This window comes from Pogoniulus pusillus, chromosome Z, assembly GCF_015220805.1.
Source record: "Pogoniulus pusillus isolate bPogPus1 chromosome Z, bPogPus1.pri, whole genome shotgun sequence".
Classification (NCBI taxonomy): domain Eukaryota; kingdom Metazoa; phylum Chordata; class Aves; order Piciformes; family Lybiidae; genus Pogoniulus; species Pogoniulus pusillus.
Genome location: NC_087309.1, coordinates 84,519,454 through 84,544,359, shown reverse-complemented (window position 1 = coordinate 84,544,359; position 24,906 = coordinate 84,519,454). Strand labels below are relative to the sequence as shown.

The 24,906-nt window shown below is 40.0% G+C and overlaps 1 protein-coding gene across 1 annotated transcript in view; it reads left to right on the top strand.

The window, feature by feature from the left end:
• Positions 1–4,987, top strand: part of CHSY3 (chondroitin sulfate synthase 3) — a 186,019-nt gene extending 181,032 nt beyond the window's left edge. Inside the window, exon 3 of the mRNA XM_064140130.1 lies at positions 667–4,987. Coding sequence (XP_063996200.1) covers positions 667–2,259 — 1,593 coding nt within the window. The 3' untranslated portion in view covers positions 2,260–4,987. The remainder of the gene's footprint in view (positions 1–666) is intronic.
• Positions 4,988–24,906: the final 19,919 nt, after the last annotated feature.

Sequence of the window (24,906 nt, the reverse complement as noted above, 5' to 3'; positions counted from 1 at the left end):
TAGTGTTTTCAGACTGCACCTGGGAACTCAGAGATACTAAGAGAGCCAATGGCATCCTGGCCTGTATCAGGAACAGTGTGGCCAGTAGGATGAGGGAGGTTATTCTTCCCCTGTACTCAACACTGGGCAGGCCACACCTTGAGTACTGGAGGAACTTCTTCCTAGAGAGAGTGATTTGCCACTGAAATGGGCTGCCCAGGGAGGTGGTGGAGTCGCCATCCATGGAGGAGTTCAAGAAAAGCCTGGATGAGGCACTTAGTGCCATGGTCTAGATGACTGGATAGGGCTGAGTGTTAGGTTGGACTGGATGATCTTGGAGGTCTCTTCCAACCTGGTTGATTCTATGATTCTATGACACATTATCTGCTCCTCAATTCTCACCACATCTACTACTTAGAGACCTTTAATTGTTTCTTTCTGTTTTGTAGTTAGGCAAAGGAAAGTTAAACCTAATATATGGGTGCTTCTGTTTAGTTAGAGGACAATATTTGCTTACTGTGAACGGTACTGAAACTGAGAGCAGGACAGTGTAAATAATTCCTGATGCATACTTTACAGTTCTGTGACTAAGAATAGCCATCAGCTATAAGAATTTGTAAAATTCAACAGTGTGAATCCTGTTGTGGGTAGAAGTACTTCCACTTAATGTCTTTTCTTTCTCTCTAGATGCAACAACTGTTCCATGAAAATTATGAACACAACCGCAAGGGTTACATTCAAGATCTTCACAACAGCAAGATTCACACAGCTATAACGCTTCATCCCAACAAAAGACCTGCCTACCAATACCGGCTGCACAATTACATACTGAGCTGCAAAATATCCGAATTGCGCTATCGGACCATCCAGCTTCACAGAGAGAGTGCCCTGATGAGCAGGCTCAGTAACAGTGAAGTAAATAAGGAAGATCAGCAGCTAGGAGTGCTGCCATCTTTCAACCATTTCCAGCCACGTGAAAGGAATGAAGTCATTGAGTGGGAATTCCTGACGGGAAAATTTCTTTACTCAATAGTGGAGAACCAACCACCCCGGCAGAGCCTGAGCAGCGTCCTGCGGGCTGCCCTGGATGACACTGTGATGCAGGTCATGGAAATGATAAATGAGAACTCTAGATCCAGAGGAAGGCTGATTGATTTCAAGGAAATACAGTATGGCTATCGCAGAGTGGACCCTCTGCATGGAGTGGAGTACATCCTGGATTTGCTGCTTTTGTACAAAAGGCACAAAGGAAGGAAAGTTACAGTTCCAGTGAGACGCCATGCTTACCTTCAGCAGCTGTTCAGCAAACCTTTTTTCAAAGAAGCAGAGGAGCTGGATATAAGAAGCCTGCTGGAGGATGACAAAAGTGACACCAAATCTTTCCCTTTTCTTTCAAATTCTTTAAAGATTTTCCCCTCGTCATTCCAAGGTACCAAAGACATTGGGGGACGCAATGACAAGAAAATACACATTCTTGTCCCTCTCACAGGCAGGTTTGACATTTTCTCAAGGTTTATGTATAACTTTGAGAAGACTTGTCTGATTCCTAGGCAGAATGTAAAGTTGGCAATAATTCTCTTCAATTCCGTGTCAGGCCAAGATTCCAACAAGCACATAGAGCTAATAAAAGAATACAGCATTAGGTATCCTACAGCAGATATGACCCTGATTCCTATGGCAGGGAAGTTTTCTAGAGGTTTAGGTCTTGAAATGGCCTCGTCTAGGTTTGACAATGGCACTTTGCTGCTGTTCTGTGATGTTGATCTAATATTCACACCAGACTTTCTCCAGCGCTGCAGAGATAACACTATTCAGGGAGAACAGGTTTATTACCCTATCATCTTTAGCCAATATGATCCAAAACTAATATACGGAGGCAACCCTCCAGCTGACAGTAGTTTTGTTTTTACAAAAAGAACTGGATTTTGGAGGGAATATGGATTTGGAATTACTTGTATATACAAAAGCGATCTACTTACTGCTGGTGGATTTGATACCTCAATTCAAGGCTGGGGACTTGAGGATGTAGACCTCTTTACTAAAGTGATAACATCTGGCTTGAAGGCTTTCAGAAGTCAGGAAGTAGGAGTTGTCCATATTTTTCATCCAGTTCAGTGTGACCCTAATTTAGATCCAAAACAGTATAAAATGTGCTTAGGATCCAAAGCAAGTACATTTGCCTCTACCACACAGCTTGCTGAACTCTGGCTACAGAAACATTTGGGTGTCAGGTACAATCAAACACTCTCTGGACATCTCAGCCTGTTTGGCCTTCTTTAGGGTGTTTACCTCATTATTATTGTTATTATTATTTTATTTTGCTGTCATAATTTCAAACTCCTTCCTCCTTGTCTTCCAAAGACTGTTGACCTCAAATGGGTTGAGTCTGCTGTTCACTGATGTTTCTTATACCTACTGAACTGGTGAGGTGTATGTCTTTGTAATTCCTTCGTTTCAAATTCAGTCAAGCCACAGCAGTCATATGATCTCATGAAGCACATCCATTACAAGAGACTGCATCAGAACATTCTCTTTCTGCTTTAGGATGCTGTGTCACCCTTGTTGCATTTTTCAGATGTAATGTGATACAAATATTTACTGATGGAGGTACCACAAAAGTGCTTTATGCTTCTTCTGGGGATGGAACTCTATAAGATAAACTTGAGTTTTATAATTTATATGAGAACTTATATGTATAAATGCTTTTCTTCATCTTTAGAATTTTTAAAGTAAATGAATAACTATGATTGTAGCTTTATTTTTTTTTTTTACAAAGGAAAACCAAAAGCTGAGGGGCTACTTGCAAACTCAACTGGTACTGGCTACCAAGGTCTTTAAATGTCTTATTATACTAACAGCCTCCTCATTGTTGTTCACTCTGAAGTGTAAATTAACTTTATTTTCACAAGGAATAGGATTTAATTAAATGCTGATGTGTGCTTTGGAAGGTTTGTGAATAAATGTCCTTCATTTGCAGTCAAGAAGAAACTGTGACTTAACGTGGCCATTTATGGTGAAGTCCAGGCACACAGTATTCTTCTTTTAAAGCAGAGTATAAGTTGATGTTTCTTTTTTTTTTTTTTTTTTTAGAATGAGTTTAATATGTAATTTTCTTTTACATTCCCTTCATAAAGATGCACTTGTTACAGAATATTGGGAGTTAAAGATGTATTTTTTTTCCCTTTTTTCATTTTCCATGAATATTGGTACTCAGTAGCATTTAATTGTTAAAATAATTGTAGAATAATTATTTAAGTTTAAAAAATTACTATTGCTGGTCAAAACTCATTGCCAATATATTTATATTAGTGGAGGTTATAAAACTGCGTTAAGATTTATCTCCCTGGACAGCCTGAAGTTGTCACAGGGGAAGATTCACAGAGTAAAGCAGTTAAAATTATGCCAGCATAAGACATAATAAAATAAAATTCTGTATTTTAGAGAAATGTTTATATAGGGATATATATAGGTACGTGTGTCTGTATGCGTGTGCATACATCCCTGTACATGGATACTTAGAGTAATTTCAAAATATGTTCCTATTTTCAGCTCAGTTCAGGCAGTGATTTCTTATCAATCATTGTAATTTTTTGCCATGTTCTTGGAAGGTTTCAAGTTATACTGTGATAAAAGCTCAAAGACATTGAAAAGACGCCAAAATTCAGCTAAACTGAAATTAATACTGTGGGTATGGCTAATAACCTCAATCCCCTTGATTTCAACCCTGTTTCAAATACAGCTGGTCCAGAAAAAGTGAGCAATTACAGAATTTAAGTTTGTACATTTATCAGTTGTAACTGACTCCTTCTGTGTTTCCCTTCAAATAACATCTAAGATAATTGGAATTCACAGGCATGTCTATTTGTATGATGATATCCTGATAAATTTCCTAAGGCACAAGGAGGGCATGCAGTAGTTCTGTTAATGTCACTTATCTATGGTTCTGTGTTCTGCATTTACCATGCAAGGTAATAAGCATCCCTGAAAAGAATCAAAGGAGTGGTCATAGCATTTTGCATGTTTAAAAAATTCCTGGGAGAAGGAAATAATTGCAGTAGATGAGAGTAGGTAGAAGGTGATTCTTGCTTGTCTGCTGTCCTCAAGGAGTGTTCCTGGCTTGTTAGTCTCCTAGAGGCTCTTGCCTTCCCAGCCCAGTGTCGTTAGCTCAAATATCTGGATGAAGTAAAATTCAGTATTACTTATGAAGTAATTATTGCAGAGCACTCTTTGTATTGTGTGCAGAGATCACACTTTGTTCAGTAAGAGAGCCAAGAACAAAGAACATACAATGAATTCGTTAAGTTAGTCTCCGATTGTACAACTCCAATTGTAAATACCTAAAACTGAATGCTTGCTGATAAATGTCTATTTTCATAAACATGAAAAAAAGGAAACAACAGCGATTTACGAAGAGATCCAAGGTAGTCATTGTCAGCTGGGACGTATTTCAGTTACTTAATTTGATGGCCACAAAGTATTTGCTCAGCTCACAGTAAAGTAGTAGATTTAAACAAGAAAAGAAACCAATCATTCACTGGGGATAAAGATGTATGTGGAGGGCTTGCAGGATCAGGTCCTATGTAATACAAGCAAAATGCCAGTATTTACCAATACAAATATTTATTTAGTGTCTGACTGATTAATTTGTTTATATGATTAATTACTTTGTTTAAAAAGAAGAAAATATTATAAATGTTTATTATGTAATATTACATTGTCTTTTGAAATAACTATCCTGAGATAACTTGAGAACTTGTGTTAGTTTGTTTAAGGAATAATATGCCTTCTAAGGAGATCATATTAAAAGAAAGAAAGGAAAAAAAAAAAACCACACACAGAAGTCTTAGAGTAATGTCATGGATGTGGAGATTAAGATGAGAATGTCTGTGCTAATCAGCTGTTTGGTTTTGTTTGATCTGAATCATAACCTTGACTGGAAAATGAAATGTCTATGTATGATGGCCCTCTGTATGTGCATAACTAATGAATTAAAAATAGAACAGAATGACCAATTTTTAGCCAAACCTTCTTACACTGGGAATAGTTTCCCAATTTTCATTACTGGAAGTGGGATGCAAACTGCTTGCACTTTGACTTTTCAAACACTGCCTTTCTTTAGAAAAAAAAAATCTCAGCAGTCTTCACACAGAAAACTCAGAAATCCCCACCTGCATCCTGACACATTTTCCTATTCACAATACATTGAGCATAGTAGTTTAAGCGTTTACATCTTCTGGATGAAGATAAAAAAAAACATTAGGTTGGGCTTCCTAAGACTTTGTGAGTATACTCTGCTTCAGGATACTGGTTCTCAAGCTCAAGAAAGACAGAGGGCCAGTAGGAGGTGTGAGGGGTGGGAATAGGTGCCTTATGCCTGAGTCATCTTGCTGCTACCAGTGCTGCCAGGTATATCTCCTTGGAGCTGTGAACTAGCAGTGTAAGTCAGTGCAGGAGAACTGTACTTTCTGCCACCAGCAGCTTTTGCAAAGCAAAAAGACCATTTTAATCAGGGCTTGAGACAAGTGAAAAGGAGGGTGTGGAACTGAGTTTTCATTGGATTGTGGCAGCAGAGGATCTTGAGCAGTTTCTCAGTCCTTCCTGTTTAGTTGGGCTAGTGGGCCTGGACCACACACTTGGAGTCATACCATAACATGGGATGTAGGAGGACAAAAGTGCCAAATGGTCTTCCCAAAATGCAGTTCAGTAAGGCACCTTCTGCAGTCACCAAAGACCTGAATTATGTGTGCAAAAGTACTTTCTGAAGCCTTCATAACTGTGTGTGCTTAAAAGTGCCTCAAGACTCTTGCAAAAATTGTGGTAAAATAGTAGTGTACAGTGGGTCTTGAGGAACTGTGGAGACTTCCAAAAAGCATGCATTAACAACCACTTTCTTTAAATAGAGCAAATAGACAATTTAAACTTCTGTTTGGTTTCTTAAGAAGTAATTCTAGTAATTGGTTGTGACATAGTTTGCCACGGAAGATTTTGCTCTGAAGAGCAATGCTAGCTTTAAGATAACAACAAAACACATGCACAGTCTACATCTGTTTTTTTCTGCAGTTGAAATCTGTTAAAATTTTTGGAAAAGATAATACTAATCGATGAGCTGCTGATTTGATGAAAGTTTTATATTTCTACTCTATCTTTAAAAGTGAATCAGATGAAAGAAAACAGAAACCACATGTGTTAGGTACACACACAAATCAGCCATGATTTGAGGGTAGCAGTGATAATTATGGTTTCACAAAATTTTAACTGTTTATGGTAACTGAATGTCAAAGTTGCACTCTGTCATAAGTCTGTAAGTAACATATAGAGTTAACCAGGTCATTTTAAATTCTTTCATTTCTTGGAATAATTTTCTTTACATTTTCTTCTGTCAGCATTTGTTCCCATGATTAATGCGCTGGCTTCTTGTGATTCTCTATTTTTCTTTTCCTTGGGTCTTCTTATTTGCCATATATATTACTACAGTGTCTGAAACATTTTTGAGCTAGCATGCAATTTCTGTTGTGGTTTGCATGATGTCACTACCATATCAAAACTGCTGAACTAGGGAATTTTGCTGAACGAGTTCCCAATTCTGCTTCAGATTGGTTCCATTTGCCTGCCACTGTAAGTTGAAAATGTTCTGAATATTATTACTTTCTCCTTCTTTTCTGGTCTCTTTCATGCTGGAATCCCATCAAGGTGGTATAGGAGTATGAACAGAATCTGGTAATTTTCTTTATCTCTTTTGTTTGTTTGTAATCTTTTTGCCTTCAAATATTTTATTTCAGAGGGATATTTATCAATTCCAGAATTTTAATGAAATAAATTATGAGTATGAAAGGGTAAGATGGTACATATATGGACTAGCTGATGCTACATGATACAAACTGTAATTTTACATCCTTATTTTCTAGCCACCCAATTATTCAATTAATGTTTACCATTTATAGAAACATTGAAGATAAATTGAAAACATCCTTGCTGATTTAGTGTTTATTTATCACTAGTGGGAACCTTAACCACGTAGTAGGAGATCAAATAGGTATTGTATGCTGTAGGCTGCTTAATTTTATTACTTTTGTAGTGCTGTCACAAAGATCTCAGCTCTGCAGTTTGGAAGTGTTCACAAATCAGCAGTGTCTAGCAATATTTTAAGGGACTGCAAAGCTATAGGTGTAGCGTCCAGCTTCATATAGCAGGAAAGACTTGCTGGACTTGCTTAAACAGGTGAGAACCTCAGAGTCACAGAGTCATAAGGGTAGGAAAGGACCTCCAGAGATCATCTAGTCAAACACCTCTGCCAGAACAGGTTCACCTAAAGCGGGTTGCACATGATAGCATTCAGTCAGGTTTTGAATTACTCCAGAGGTGGAGACTCCACAACCTCTCTAGACAGCCTGTTCTAATGCTCTCTTACCCTCAAAGGAAAGAATCTCCTCTTTGTGTTTAGATGGAACTTAGTATGTTCGAATTTGTTCCCCTTGCTTCCTGCCCTGTCACTGGACACCACTGAAAAAGACACTGACACCAACCCTCGAGATACTTACATGCCTTGGTAACAGTCCTTCTCAGTCTTCTCTACACTAAAAAGCCACAAGTTTCTCAGCCTCTTTTCATAAGAGAGATGTTCTAGTCCCTTAAATCTTCTTTGTAACCTTATGCTGTATCCTCTCACGCAGTTTCTTCTCCTTCTTGAAGTGGGGAGCCCAGAACTGGACACTACTCCATATGAGACCTCACAGGGGCAGAATAGAGGGGGACGAGAACCTCTCTTGATCTGCTGGCCACACTTTCCTTGATGCATCCCAGTGTACCATTGGCTGCCTTGGCCACAAGGGCACATTACTGGCTGATGGTGAAATTGTTCACCAGGACTCTAGGTTTTTTTCCACAGAACTGATTTCCAGCAAATCAGCCCCTAACCTATAGTGATGCATGTGGTGATTTCTTCCTGGATGCCTCCCTGTGCTTGCACTTAGTGAATTTCAGAAGGTTACTCTCTGCCCAACTCTTCAGGCTGTCCAGGTCCCCCTGAATGGCAGCACAGCCTTCTGGTGTGTCAGCCACTTCTCCCAGTTTCATGCCATCGGTGAACTTGCTGAGAGTACACTCTGTCTATTCAGCCACTCGGAGGGGCTCTGCTGTGGCATAATATCAGATGGCAGGTACATATATCTGCTGCCACAACTTCTGGGCCCACCAACTGGGTAACCCTTTAAAAAGTTCAATGCAGTGCAATGAAGATATTCCTAGAAGAGACATATGTTACCTAATGTAGGAGCCAAATACTTTTACTTACAGCAGATAAAATGCCTTTAGGTGATTTAATCCAGAAAATCAGAAAGAATGAAATGAATGGGGAGTGAAATAAGCTTTTGTTTGTAATCATGAATGTTTTTATTATTGATTATTTGTGAAGCCCTCATAATTTGTTCTCACCCCTGCCTAGGCTGATATAGAGCAGTAAGCTTTGCTTATTTTAAACATTCATTTGCTACTAAGTAAAATATAAGCTGACTAAATTCTTTGAAGATGGTGGTTAAACCATGGGTGACCAAAGAGAAAACTGATTAATTTAATTCAGCCTCAGAATGAAAACTCAGATCTGCTCCCAGGTAAGGACAATTCCAGCTGGCCATCGAGGATGAACATGAGAAGTAGAAGCCTGAGTTGGTACAAAGCATCATGGTACACTAGGATCCATCACCGTGCTTCTAATGTATGATTGCTATGAGCGGACACAGTCCAAATGTAGTGCTACCATCACTTGAAGAAAAACACAAGGAATGCATTTAACTGAGGAACAGAGTAAAAAGTGTTTCATGGGTAATAGGATGCATAGGAATGCTGTAAATCCAGAGAGGTGTGTCTTTGCTATGAAATAGGATGGATAGGAATGATGTAAATCCAGAGAGGCGTGTCTTTGCTGTGTTAAAAGAATGGAACACAAACCTCTTTTTCAAAGTAGAGATCAACTTTCTATTCCTCTGAAAGTTTTTGCTTTGCTTTGCTTTGTGTTCCACTTGTACATGCAGTGACAAATGCTGTAACTATCTGGAGCAATACCGAAACTACAGAGCTTTCACACCTGGTTTGTACTGAGCAGAAAGTAGTGAAGTACTGAAGTGATTTCACTGGGAGTTACGAATGTTTTACATCTTTGTGTTTGAGGGTTTGTTTTGTTTTCCTAAGATGTGACACACTAACTGTGAGTGAGATCTTTGTCAGCTTTGTTCTATTTGTACCTGGGACGTGCTAGACTTTTCATTGTAACTTCATATAGCACTATTATGTGCAACATCACTGCTTTAACTGAGAAATAGTTTCTTTAAGCAAATGATTCTGCACAGTAGAGCACAGCTGGTATAATGCAGCAGCCACAGCTACATGGTTAAAATAAAGTGTGTCCACCTATGGTCTTTTAATTGATACAATGGTTTTGCTTGATAAGAAATACAGAATGAGTTATGACTGAATATTTTCTGATACAAGCTGAGCAAATTTATTTAATAACTGAGGCCAAATGATGAGACATGCACTGAGAATGTGCTGATACTGGGGCATATGCAGAGGCTATAGGCACTTTAAAAAAAAATTAAAATTGTAGGAAGATTCTCTCAGTGAATGAGAAATGTTGTGTATCCACTTCAGAGCTGCTGGCAACAGCAGATTTGTATTGCTTTTAGAATTGTATTAGTCACAACTTTGCCGTGAAGTATTTAAGGATCCCTGAATTTAAGGATCCCTCATATATGGAAGAGACCAAAGAGATAAAGATTGAGCTGAGAACAACCTTGGAAGAGAGCCACCTCTAAGAGAACATGGGGTCAGGCAAAGAACGGAGCATGCAAGAAACCAAAGAGGAGACTCACTTTCTTCTTTTTCTGTATACTTGACATGTGCTCCTCAGGAAGCTATGAGGTCTGCCTGAATTCAACTCAACACCAGATGGAAAGGACCATTCATTAAGCCTCATGGAAAGAAAGCAGAAATGCACTGTGTGTGACAGGAACAAATACTAGTAGGCAATGGGAAAGAAAGTATGTGGAAATCATATAAATGTAGTGGTTGAGCACTGAGTACAGAATGCTTTCCAGTATTGTTTGAGAAACATGGGAAGCACTGTCTTAGTTTAGGGAGCAAGTCAGGTGCTCTTTACACTTTCTAAAAGGAGTAAAGGAAATGCATACACATTGGATAGAATTGGAAAGTTTAAATGGAATTGCTATTCAGCAACTACGAACACCAGTACAAAAGCATCTAAGATACACAAAATCTGTGGTTCACCTCAGCCACACTTCTCCAAGAACCAGATTGGGCCAAAGCTTTCCACAACTTTCCTCCAAACCAGGCCAAAAACCCAGGCCTCCAATGTCCCCCGACCTGCACCACGCCTCTCTATGCCTCCATACCAAACCCATCTGATGTAGCTAAAATCTGGCTTGCCAGATCCAGGCCTCAGCCAGGCTGCTCCAGGCCCAGCTGGCATCATTGCCAAGGCCAAAACAGACCCCACTCCCCTTCAAAAAGGTAACAGCCTGTGCATTCTCCCAGGAGCAGAAAGAGAGGGGGAAAAAAAAAAAAAAAAAAAAGAAAAAACTGACTCTGCAGCCAGTTTTGTAGGGATGCAGAACTTATGGGAATCAAATAACTAAAAAATTACGCTTTCCAGTCCACCTGCTGGACCTATCTAGCCTCTAGAGGCTCTCAAGTTTATGCTTCTTAAGGGCACCTAGTTTCTCAAACCATAACAAATGTGTTATGAGAAACATTTCTGCTGCAGTGATTGCAGAACACTGCTTTACTGGGTGGTGACTTAAGGAGCAAATGCCAAGCTAATATTGAAATATTTCTTCTTTTGTTTGCTTTTTATTAGAGCCTAAAACACCTGCATTTGTTTCCATGTTTGTTTTTATGTTAGTTTGCCCCCCTGCTGTGTGGTAAATACCTATTCTGATGCTGTGTAACTGGGATTTTCTTTTCCTGGGAGACCTGGTTTTAGCACTAACAGCTGAAGTTAAGTAGTAGAGAACTGATGGTACTGATGCCCAAGTACATCTTCTGAAAAACATCCAGTGCAACTTCTGCTACATTTACATGATGATGACAAACTTAGAGGACTTAGATAATCTGTAACTCTTTCAATATTGCCATAGCAAGGAATTAGATTTTGGGCATAAATTTCATTGTAATCTTCTGCATTTAACCCGAAATTATACAGCCCAGGTACAATTATTAATTTTTTCAACATCTTGTTAGTTTATTCATACAGATGTGATTAAGTTAGACACTGTAATGATGTCAGTGCTGTGTAAAAGTGCTGAACTACAGCACTTTGTTGAATTAGTTCCCAGCCTTGTTGCAAGCTATTTCAATTTGCTTGTCACTTCTCTTTAAACTATCCTGGATTTTATTACCAGTTCCCTCAGTTCTTCTTCTGACTTCTTGAGTTTCTTGCCAGGAATAAGAATATAAAACCTTTCAAGACTTTAAAATCCATCTCCAAAATTAAGGCTGATGGTTGCAAGACTCACTGATTCAGCAGATATTAAAAAGCTTGGTGATGCAAAGAAAATCCTTGAAAATGGAGAGACAACGCGTTGGAGGAGTGGGAGGTGCTTAGCTCCTAAGACATAGATCAGATTTTTTGAGATCACATTTTTATGATACTCTTTCCTGCTAATATTCAGGACAACTGTATTACACACAATTGCAAAGTGGCTGAGACGTGAAGTGACCCCTGCAGATTATTTAGACCAAATTGTTGTTCAAAGCAGAATAACCCAGTATAAGTTGTACAAAAGTATGTCTAGTTAGGTTTTGAATATCTTCACAGGTGGAGAGTCCACAAGTTCAAAGGGCAACATGTGCCTATTCAACCAGTACCACTGGGCACTTCAGCCAAGAGGCTGTTTTCTTTATCCCCCCCCCCCCCCCCCCCCCATCAAATATTTATATATTGTGAGACACTAAATCTTGTCTCTCTTGTACATGTAAATCACTGATGATAAAATCACCTTTGCTTCTACACCCTGGGTAGTTTGCTTGAGAAGACCACTAATGCCTAGGTACTAGAGGAGTGAGAAGCAGATGGCCAAGGATCGAAAGCCTACTCTCTGGCAGAGACAAGGTGTAACAATGACAAGATCATTGTAAATGACCTACGTGATGGCTCATCTCTGCCCACTGATAGCACACTTGGCAATCACTTATGCATTAATATGACTAGGGTGGTGTACTGGGTTAGGGCAGATCCCTCCCCTTGTAAACTCACTACAACACTGATGCTTGGAAAGTCAGAAAAAAATTTGTATTTTCTTGTAGTTTAAACTAAAGATAACAGAATAAGAAGAATAAACTACTACAGAAATATACTAATCTTAGGGAAGATGGGGAAGGGTTCAAGTGGCAGCAGAGCAGCAATAGCAGCAGCCAAAACAGTGGTGGGGAAAGATAGCAGCAGGTGCAGCAGAAGCAGCAGAAGCAGGAAACGGGAAGGTACAGGCTGTGCTTCCAGACATAAAGCTTATGACGCTCCAATGAAATTATATTAACTTATCTGTTGTTGCCGTTGTATGGCCTATCCCTACAATATTCACCTCTCTACTCAGAGCTTCCACTTCTAAGTTTCTCTGTTCTGAGGGTTTTTTTTTTATGTTTGAGCTAGAAGTCTAGCCCAAACAGCCACAGGTTTATTGCAGAGGGAGCTGCAATAAACTGACTAAAACACACGGAGCTGATACCAGCTTCAGTGAGTGAGAGAAAATATTACCATAGACAGTCAGCCTGAACACAGTAGAGAGAAAATATCACCATGGACATTCAGCCTGAACACAGTAGAAATGAATGCTCTCTCCACCACCAACAACCATGCCATACCCACAGTTTTGCCTCCTGTAAGAAGAAAAGGACTGGAGAAGAGAGAACTCCACTGAGAAAAACTACACACTAGAGGCTGCTCAGAGAAGGGGAAAACATCATGCATGCTATCTCCCTTCTCTCCTTCACTGAGGACAGCACAAGCCAACAAGGATGAAACCAGGGACACTTCCTCCAAGCCAAAGCAGCAGCATCCTTCCTCGGACCTCATCCAGCCAAAGAAAGCTGCCTGTGAGTGTGTGGGTAATATAGTTCCTTTCCTATTCTTCTCCTCTCTCACCTATTTGTTTCTTTCTCTCCTGCTCTCACTTTCTCTGTTCCATTCACTTTCTATTTTAATAAATAGCCTCTCTTTTGATATTTGGGCTTGCTTGTGCCTCACTTTCACAACACAGGAATATATAAGAAAAAATATCTCTTTTCTGGACAAAGACATCTTTAGTGTCTGTCCTCTGGTCTGTGAGCCTTCTCCTCTCTAGGCTCCCAATTCTCTTAGCACCTCCTTGCATGACATGCTCTGATTTCTTGATCATCTTTTTTGGCCCTTCATTGGACTCCAATTTGTTCATGTATCCCTGTTCTAGAGAACCCAGAACTGGACCCAGAGTTTTCTCTCTAGTGTTGAGTAGATGTGAATGATCACCTTTCTATGCTTTCTGGTCTTCCTACTGGTCTTCCTAATGCAGTGCAAAAGGTTGTTGAGATTTTCTGCATGGGTATGTTTCCAGCTCATGGTCTGCTTGTCCACTGACACCTGAGGTCCTTCTCTGCAAAACTGCTTTCTGTTTCTTGCCAACTCTTAGTGTGTACTGTTGCCTGGGATTATCCCTGCTCATGAGAAGAACATTGTATTTTCCTTTTTTTGAACTTCATGAGTTCTTATTAGGCTGTTTATGTAGCCTGTCCCTCTGAATGTTAGCAGTCACCTGCTGTATTAATGATCCCTGCCAATTTTGTATTACCTGCAAACTTGCTGGAAGTACACTCAGTCCCATCATCCAGGCCATTAATGAAGATGTTGTCATGAATAAGGGGAAATAAGGTGAGATGTTTCTAAAAATATTTATAAATTGGCTCTGTCTCCCTTGTAACATAGTACAAAGGTTATAAAGATTTGGTAGCTTGATTGTGGGTTATCTTTGCATTAATAATGGTTACAGGTAGTTTGAGAACAGTATTTGGAAAACATAAATCCTAAAGTAGCAGTAATACCCCACTTAGAAAAGGAAGGAACTTCCCAGGGACTCTGGGAATATATCAGATACTCACTCACAGTGCTGTTTACTGATTGTGGAAATTCCTCTTTTTGTCCCTTTTTACCATTCTTCTGAACTGCTACAGCTGCTATTTCTTGCTTGTGGGGAGGCAAAAGCTGAGTCAAAGAGCTCAGTCTCTCTGGAACTGTTCTGTTTTATTGAAAACCAAGTCTAATTTTGTCACACATCACCAGGAGAGCATTTCCAAAGCCATACAATAGAAGTGGGCACCAGGAACAGACAAATATCTGTCCTGTGCCCAGACTTGTTTCCATCATGGGGTTTGTGTCTTACCATGATTGGCAGGGCTCATACCTTGGGGAAAGAGCTCCTGTGAGCCTACAGATCCACAGCCCTATGTGTGGAGAGATGTCTCCCCTCTGTCTCTCTCCATTTCAGCTTCTCTGTTTCCCCTCAACCTGGCTTCTTGGAGAGGGGGGCGGGGAGAGGCTTTGGATGTGCTGCCACAGTACTGTGAAACAGTGTTGGTCCCAATATTGACTAGTCTCTAGACATGCCACTAGTGACTGACCTGGATCTGAACTTGAGCCTGGCCATTCAGACTGTTTACATTCTATCTCATTTGCATTTGCTTTCTTCCAGTTCTAAAGAATCTTCCTGAGTGTTGTCATCATTCAAAAGTGATCAAAATCTTTCAAATGTGTCACCGTTGTGATACCAGACAGCTCCCCAAGCATTCACAAGTGTATGCTACCTGGTCCCATGAACTTTTGTAAACCCACCTTGTTCAAATATTCCTTAGATTTAGTTTGGTTGGGGGAAAGGTTTTGGGGGAATTCTCATGAATCCTGTATCTGTATTAGGTGTTAAGGATTCAAGTATCCTGTGTCTTTTCCTGCAATTTTAAACTACAACCTTTCTGCATTCTTCTCCAGTTCAGTGGGAGCATTATTATTTTACTGTTCTTTTTCCTTAGAAAAAGAATAAAGTTAAATAATCTCAGTCTGTCACACTCTCACACAGAAAACTCTGACACAAGGGGATCCCAACAGCTAAGTGTATTAGAAGCTGAAGTGAGTCTATCCAGGAGGGAGTGGTCTAAACACTGATGGCACAGAGGCCCTGTGAATCTTTTGTACAGACTACCTCAGAGGAGATATTTCAAGGATCCAAAAGGATACTGGGTGGGCCTTTGGCATGGCTGCCTTACAGGCAGAGGAAGTTGAATGGCTGCCCAGTTCGCTCAGGCACTTGAAGAGCCTTCTGTGGTGAAGCTGATTTGGGTTTAAGAACAGTAGGTGCCAACCACTACCGTGGTGCTCCACTGGTGGCAATATTGCACCACTTGAGACTCCCTGATTGCCATCCATTAATTGATTTCATCAGTTTGGAGCCAAACAGTGATCAGGAAAACACTCTTACACGGTCAACAGCCTCATATGGCCTGTGTGGAAGAAAACAATGGAAACTGATAGTGAACTACTACAGCCTAAGTTACACCAGTGATGAGTTCTACTATGCTGGAAATGCTAGAGCTTCAATGTCAATTTGAATCAAAGACAGCCAAAGATATATCACTACTGATGTCACTCATTCTTCTCTACTCCTATAGCACCAGAGTGCAGGGCACAGCTTGGTTTCATTTGGAAAGGGCATCTAGAACACCTGTAATCAACTGCCCCGGGTGGTGGAGAAACCATTTCAGATCAGTTCAGACCAATTCAGACTGCAAGGGACCCACACAGGAGATCCAGTTTCTAGGAGTAAAATGGCAAGTTGAGCATTTCCAGATCTCTGTGTATGTGATTAACAAGATAGCAGCTATCTCTCAGTATTCTCTCAGCAGTAAAACCCCAAACCCAGGATTTCCTGGGCACCATGAGTTTCTGGAGGATGTATATCCCAAACAGTCTGATCATGAGTCCTTTCTAGCACAAGATGTGGAAGAAGAACAATGTCCAATAGAGCCTTGAGCAGTGTCAAGCCTTTGAACACATTAATAGGACCCTATGAATGCTGTAGCCTTCAGGTCAGTCTGAGGAGAACAACGTGTTAAAATGTGTTCTATACCACATCTGGGAAGAGTTACAGTCCACGCCGTCAAAGCTGAAATGGCTCAGAAGACCTTGCTGGCAGGAGCTAGTGCTAAGCTCCTCCAGTCACAGGATTTGTTCTTGAACAAATGCCAAGGAATCAAATGTGACACTCTTTGTCACTTGATATATTTTCAATCATGAGAACTATCAGTTTGCAGCTCAAAGTTTAATCAAAGCAATGCAGTTTGACAACCTGCTAAAACCTATGAGATCAGGATGCCTTCTCTAGAAATAGTATGCCATTAATCATCATCATCATCATTGTCATCATCATCATCATCACTATCACCATTGACCCTTTAGAAATCATCCCATTTTCATCATGATCAGTTTCAATAAATGGTAATGTTTTGTGAAAGGTACCTGTCTGGCTTTGGTGACCTCTGACTGCTTGATAACTTATGCTTCATTTTGCAGAATGCAGTTTCCTAAGGTTTTATTGAAGAGATGGTAACTCACACGAAGTGTACCTTTTTTACAAAGGCAGTTATAGATATTGTCTGAAGAAACATTTGACAATGTCTTTATTTTTAACCTGCTAAGCTTTATAACATCATTGAAAGCTATGCTAGAATTCAAAGACAGGGTAAGAATAGTTAGAAACCTAGACAAATCCATAACAGAATATGCAATAATATTTTTTCATTATGTACTTCAAGCAAACTTAAGTTACGAACTCAACAACATACCAGTCCACCACCTTCTGTAGTCTTCAGAATGAATGCTTCTTTTCTGTACTTCAGGAGCTGCACTTAAATCCAAACAGATCATCTCAGTTTCATCATCAACGTAAGATACCACTACCAAACTTCGTTGTTCTGTTTTCAAACAAGCATCTTATATAGAAGTTTGAAGTGGATTCTGCTTGCCATTTCTGATTAATGAATCTTCATTTTATTTCCTTCCTATTTCATTTGACAGATGTCCTGCAGGCCTCTTGAGGTCCATTCCACTTCTTGGCCTATTTTGATAGGCTGCCAAATTAATTTGTGGATTTCTGTGCACTCCAGTAACAAAAGAATCTTTTGCCTTATATTGTATTTGGCTTTATCTATTAACAGAATTCTATACTAATTTAAGATCTCACAAGGATGACTTTGCAGAGGTAATGCTTTTATCTATAAAATGATGTCATAAAATCTCTTGCAAGGTATGGTAACACTCACTGTAGAAATGTGAACTTGAACAGTACAGAAATTTCTGTTACGATTACAGTTATTTCCAATCCAAACAACAAAGAAAAAAAAAAGGCTGACAGGTATTTATATATTTGTGAAGAAAGAAACATGGTTTCAAACCATGGAATTCACAAGGTCAGTGAGTTCTGCAGCTGAGTCCCTTGCAACTCAGCACACACTTCACAGTATCACCACCAAGGTTGGAAGAGACCTCATAGATCATCAGGTCCAACCACTTGAATGGTTTGGAGTTGAGAATCTTAGAGCTAAAGAATTCAGTAGCAAAATATATGTGTTCCAGAAAACTGTTCTGTATGTTTACAGAGAGTTGCTTCTAATACTGTGCAGTTCTACTTTAAGTGGTTTTCTATCGGGCTCAAGATCACAATTAATTTGGTTGTGCAAACACCTCACAGACTTTTGCCTTCGATGTCATTTGCATGAAAAAATAAGAGAGGTAAACAGTGCCAGTAAGAGGGTGTTTGCTTTCATGGATCAGTAATGGAAAAATTCCCAAATTTAAGCACAGTTGTCTTATAAAATTGTCTTCAGATTGCATTGTCCAACCTTTCACACAGAATCACAGAATGCTATGATGGTGTTGCGGAGGGCAGGAATTAATACATGGCCGAGTCGAGAATTTATCAAAAATAGTTATTTTTATTTTCCCAAAAACCCGCCCCCACAACTATATATACAAAGATTAATTTAGTTTAATAAGCAGATTCAGTTGCATGAGAATTAACCTACAAGGATACCATCAATAATCTGACTATATTGAAGTCAGAAGTTGGAAAAGGCCTCACCTATTAATTAATAGCGGTTTCTTACTAAATTAAGCTAAGCCAAATAACTCACTCAGGCTGGCTCGTGCGGTCTGTCTTCCTCTTCCTCTCAGCAGCTGCAGGAATCGTTAAGGATCGTTAAGGGTCGTTAGGCACACAAAGGTGTCAATAGGAAAGCGAATCCTTGGTGTCTCTGCAGTCCAGGCACAGGGGAGTGTGTGAGCTCAGGCAGACACATACGTCCAGGCACAGGCAAACTCCAAAGCGGGAACCCCAAAGGCAGGAAGACCCCCAACATTTATAACCTTTGCTAGACAAAGGGCAGAGTTACCACACCTTAGGCGCGAAAGCGCACGGCCAATCCCAGCCTGGCTCCAGCGCGGGAACTCACGGGGCAGTCCTCCCCCCCTTCATGGCTGCAGGGCAGGCGAGGGGGGAGGGAAACCAGGCAGCTTTCCCCCTTTCCCCCTGAAGTCCAGGCAGGAGAGGCATTTAGGGGTACAGGACTCCAGGACAGATGGAAGGGACCCCAAAGAATCTGGGATCATCTGGTCCAACCTTTCAAGGCGAAAAGTCTAGTTTAAATCAGGTGGCTCAGCACCTTTTCAAGCTGAGTCTTAAAACTGACCTACGTAGGAGAACCTACTGCTTATCTGCAGAGATTGCTCTAATGCCTAACTATTCTCATGAAAAATTTTCTTCTGGATTCCAACTGGAGTCTCCTTGGGATTAACCTGCACTCATTGCCCCTTATATTTAACATGTGACTTCTTGCAAAAACAGAGTCTGCATCATCCTCATAGCCACCCTTTAAGTACTGGTGAGTGTTAATATGGTCATCCCTCATCCTTCTTTTCTCAAAGCTGAACAAACCCTGTTTTCTCAGGCTCTTCTCATACGGCAGGGCTTTCAGTCCTCCATTAATTCTCATGACCCTTCTCTGGGTGCTAACCTTCTCTGAAGGTTTTTATCCTTCACTTCCTCACATGACAGACATTCTCCATTCATTAACTCCCATTAAAGCTTTAACTCCTGGAGTTACTGTAGCAAATTGGATGTGGCTAATAATTTTTGTATGGTGAGCTATTTTAGTCCTGTGTTAACTCCATGTACATGGAGTCATTGCCTTCAATGTGAAAAAGGGACACTGCATGAGTTTATCAAAGAACATAGAACAAAATTACAGCAATTAAGTGCCACTGGTGAAAGAACAAAGTGTAAAACTAATGGCAGGCTAATGCTGAAAGGAAGATTGAAAGCATTTCCATAATCTGAGATGAGCTGACAGCTCTGACAATGTGAGAGAGGGAAAATCTGTTAATGAGCACTACTCCCTTCCTTTGTCAAGAGTCCCATCTTTGCCTCATCTCCCACACATTTTCTGTGCTTTGCAAAGTGAAGAAACTGCACATGTACAGTGTAGTATATCATTATTTTCTAGTCTGGGGCCATTGTCAGCAACTAGAAACTCATTATGCAAACTGATGAACTGCAGTGTTCAGCATTGCTTATACGAACCAGTAGCATTGTCCCAACTTTTTTCATAGCTCTTGCAATGATTTTTTTTTTAAGTCAGTAAAAATGTAGTTTCATTTGATTGCTGGTTGGGATTGAGAGAAAGGAATAAAGTCTCTCACCATTTTAGTACCTATTGATTGAGTAGTATCTGACTAAAATACAAGGAAACTCATTTGTTGCCACTCATGTTCATCTTCTATCAAGGCATGTATATGCTTTGTCCCTACTAAGAGACATTCGAGTAGGGAAGGAATAGTCTGAAAGTTAACCATTCAGTATTGAAACCTGAATCAGGTACTAGACCAGGTGAAACAGTTCATTTCTATTGAATTCAGTGGTGTTAAATATTTGAGTTTGCTTCTGACCCAATTTACACTCTCGACATTTGGAGCATGTACTAGTCCTAGAAGGATATTCAAGTCTTCTCCCAGAATCCAGTGTCAAAAATTGAAATATACAGTGTTTCCCCTTTCACTCAGTGGGTGGGGGAAGCTAGGGAATAGTTTGAGAGAGTTTCTCCGGGGACTAGCTCAGGCTGTGATTGCACAGGGAAAAGTAATCAGTGAGTGCAAGGCTGCCCTTTCCTCTAGTCATCTCACAGCCTCTGTGAACACAGCAGTTACAGGTGGCAGCAGCACTTGTGCCCTCCACACCTTATGCCTTGATGCTTTATCAGTCTTCATTTCAGCATTCACTTAAAGTAGCAAGGAAGGCTACCTAAAAGTTTCTAGGGTTTTCTAATGCTATTATTTTTACATTTTCTCTTACACATTGCAATGACTCAGGGTCTTAGTTTAAGCTGTGACAGCTTCACTGGTGGTCTTAATATCTTCCCTTTGATTTATGTTTTCCCCCTTTCCCCTGACAAGATTTGTTTTGTTCTGTTTTGTTTTGTTTTTGTGCTAGTTCGAAGCAAGCTAGAATGTTTTGGTTAGAAAAACTAGACCATAGGCTGCGAAAAAGGAAAACAATGGTGATGTCTCCTTCCCTCAGAGTCTTGCTGAAGGAGAATGTAAACATTAGATAACACTCGCCATTTTTTTCGTCTGCACTTTCGTGCTGGACTTTGACTGAGCTGCATCTCCCTGACCTCACCTGCCACTCACCTTTTCTTCTTAACCTCTTGGCCAAACCTCTATTCTTCCTTAGGACTGGGGTAAGGTTGAGAGGGGCAGGGGGAAGGTGCAGAGGTGGTTGAGAGCCCCTCCTGGGGACTCAGGTTTCTGGGAGGGGAGTTGTGTTTCTGTATTACCTTTTACCTTGTATATTTCTGTATATAACTGTATACATACTGTAAATATCTGCTTGTATATTGTGCTAGCTGTAAATAAATAGCTTCATTTATATTCCCAGAACCGACTGAGTCTAGTTGGGTATTTCTAAAAGTGTGGAGGGGGTGGGGTAGCCCCCAAACCACCACAGTTTTAAACTCTAAGCCATCAAAGAACATGTTCTATGTCACTTCAATGAATGCTTGATATTCTTTTGGTTGTTTGATAATATTTTGCAAGCTTTTGCTTCTCCACATAGAGAGTTACTGTTTGCTCTTTTGGAACTACAACATTGTAATCCTGGTGAGATAAATTAATGATAATGGCTGTCTACCCTCCAAAACATACTGCTTAATTATATATGCAAAATATATCTGTAAAATATTTTTACTTCATATTTACAGTCTTTGGTATATTTCAGATTTGATTTAATCTATTTCACTTTGCATCTATGATTCATATTTAAAGATTGTCCTTTAAAAGATTATCTGCCTGTTTAAATATATAAAATGCTATTAACATGAGTTTTTCCTCCAGAGAAAAGGAGAAATATAAACTTAAGTGTCTAAATTTAACATACAAGATTTTCAGAGTTGCCATAGCAATTAGTGATAGCTTTTTCAGTGTTTGCATATTCCTCTTCAGTTTGACAGGCCTGTGTTTACAAGAAATGACCCCTGAAAAGAAATATGGTTACAGCATTACAGTGTCAGCTGGCTGGCCCTATCTGATGGAATTGGGTATAGTTAAAATAAAGCCCTCAGAGAAGTAAGGTTAGAGGGGACACCTTCAGCATACTTTTTTTTCTGTGACCACTTTTAACTAGTTCTGAACTCAATTATGAGTGTGTTTTCATACAGTGGTTCTAAGTGGTAACACTGTTTCACATTCTGCACAGAAAGTGAAGAGGAATTGCTGTACTGTAACACTTCTAGTATGGTAACCTGACTGATCCCCTTGAGAGAAGGGTTCAGTGCACCTTGTAATTGGAATTAAATAGGAAAAAAAACGGAGACGTAATTGTTTCTTTTAAATTCAGGATGTCCCTGATAAATCCTTAGTCTGACAAATATAAAATTATCTATCCCCATTTTAGTAATCCAAATATAACTAAATTCAGATGTGTTGAATATGTAATTTCCCAGTAAATAAGAACATAAGAAAATGTGTCAAAACCCTTCATTTACAAAGTAGGTGTATATATCCTTGCTTTCCTCTGCTTTGACAGAAATGCTGTGAAGAAGCCTATGCAATTTTTTTTCATGGAGCAAGTGCATTCAGCAATTAGCATATACTGAGGGTCTGGGGGAAAGGCAGTATTTCTGGTTGAAGGATAAAACCTTGTAGTTTGAAATGGGAAAGACAAAGGATGACAGAAACATCTGGTTCCAGAGTTTCCCTTGTTGCTAAAGCCTACAGTACTTCTTAATTTTAAGACTGTCTTGAACAGGATGAGCCCTTCATGGACTTGTTAGCATACTTATATGACTGGAGTAAGATTCATGTCTCAGCTTTCACACCTTTTTCCTGTGTCACACTGACAGAATGCTACATTTCGTGGAGATAAAATATAGCAGAAGAGTCTTTTGGGATACCCTATGCTCTGCATATTCTTACTGAATCAATTAATAGTCATATTTCTAAACAACACTGGATTAATTTTCAGGAATCAATAATGTGACTCAAAATTCATACCCATCCCTTTAACATTTGAAACCCGTTTTAAAAAAGCCTGGAGAAAATAGTGATGCATAATACAAGATACATTTATTTGCAATTCCATTTGTGATGGTTTGGATGTTCCCCGTTTCCCCCCCCCCCCCCCCCCCAACTTTGGAAATCACCCAGACTAGACTCAGCTGGCTCTGGAAATTGAATGAAGCATATTCTTTACAGCTTAGCACAATACACAAGCAGATATTTACAGTATATACAGTTACATACAGAAATACACAAGATAGAAGGTAATACAGAAACACAACAGCCCTCCCAGAAACCTGAGTCCCCAGGAGGGGCTCTCTACTGCCCCTTCACCTTCCCCCTACCCCTCTCAACCTTACCCCAGTCCCAAGGAAGAATGGAGGTTTGGCCAGGGGGTTAGGAAGCAAAGTGGATTAACTCTCTAACCTCACCCTCTCTCAGAGAGACGGAGGGTGAGGTTAGAGAGATGCAGCTTGAAGCTCCCCAGAAGGAGTAGTGCCTTATCTATGTTTTGATTCTTGTTCTTATACATCTCAGCAAGCCTGTGAGTGAGATAGACATGACCATTGTTTTCCTTCCACAGCCTGTAATCTAGTCTTTCTCACCAAAACATTCTAGCTAGCTTCAAGCTAGCACACCATTGACTAAAAGAACCCAACCTTACAGACTTGAAAGAATGTGGACAATAGATAGAGGGGGTGACTGGGCACTAGTTTTCAGTGCTCAGCAATCTCTATGCCTTTTTACTGGAGGGAATGGCTCTATAAGAGAGTTAAAGGGAATTAAATAATCTTGTTTGCTCATTAAAAAGAAAAGCGCAAGTGAGGAGGATTTGTAATTAAGTAAGGAGGTAGCTGCTATGGTGGGCTTAAAGCTCAAGTACTAACAAAGAGAAGTTTCAGACCTGTATTATCCAGGCAGGAAACCTGTGTGTTAATTTAACTGTTGACACATTACGAGAATTTGAGAAAATCTAACATTGAAAATCTAACATTGAAAATAAACTTCCACATTTTAATTATTATGAATTGGTGCAGACTGTTGTCATCTGCAAGGACTAAGCAGGCCAAAATAGGCTTATACATGTCCTGGCTCACCCAGACGTGTTTTTCTGGTCTCCCTCCTTCTGCTATGAGGAGAAGCAATCATGGGAGAGAGGACAAAGAACCTGAAGCCACTGAATCTAAGGACTCTGGCCTGCCCAAACTTGTTTATGTCCTGTGGTAAACAAGGTACACATGCTTTGCTTGTGTCTGCCTTGTGCAGAGCCTATGCTTTTCCCAAATTTGGGTAAAGCAAGCCTACGGTTTCACCTAATATGGTCCAGCTTGGATAACTGCCATTCTGATTGGTTATTCTGTGTCCAAAGGCCCATTAGTTGTAGGCTACGTTGATAAAAAGAGATCAGCAGGTAAAAATAGCATGCTCTGCCATGCCCTACCCTTATATTCATGCTTGCTTGCCTGCTGCTGCCTGCTGCCATTGCTCTCTGCTTCTGGCAGTGTTCTGCTTTATCGTATATTGCACTGCCTGGCAACTACACTGCCTTGAGTTTACCAAGAACAGGCTCTTAATGCCTCCACACAATCAGCCTGCATAGCCAGTATGACATCATGCTAGGACTGCACACTGCAAGACATCCTGCCTACATCTGAAAGTCTCCTGCTGAGACAAAAAGCCCTGGAGACACACAGATCATCCAGAGGAGCCAGGAGATAAGGTCAGAGACTGTCTGACTCCTTTCTCCAGCATCATGAAGCTTGGGAAGAACGAGAAGCCACAGGGGCTGACAAGTAATGGAATTCCCTGAAACAGTTTGAGTACTGTTTGGAGCTGTAGCTAGCCCCATGAGTCGGGAAATAGTTTTGTGAGTAAATACTTAAACCCTAATGTAATTCCCCCCAGCCTTCTGCCATATGCAGAAAGGAGTCCCTTGAGTCCATCAATGGAGCAAGTGGTATATTGACTGCAAGCGGTATTTGACCTCAGGAACCTTCTTTTCCAGTTCAATTAATGTTTATATTTTTGCAAGCTATTAGTAGATCTATTGATTCTTCTGCATGTTTCTGTGACTGTGCAAAGAATTAGTTATTAATAAAAATAGCAACTGGGGGTAGGGAGAGTTCTCAATACCAAAATCAATAAAGAATTTTGGAAAAATATCATCTTGCATTAATTAGATACCACATGCAATAGGAGTAATTTTACTTTTCATGTGTTATTTTTACAACATTTTATTGTCTCTGATATTTCTGTTTTCCTGACTGTATATTCTGCCTTGATTTTACTTT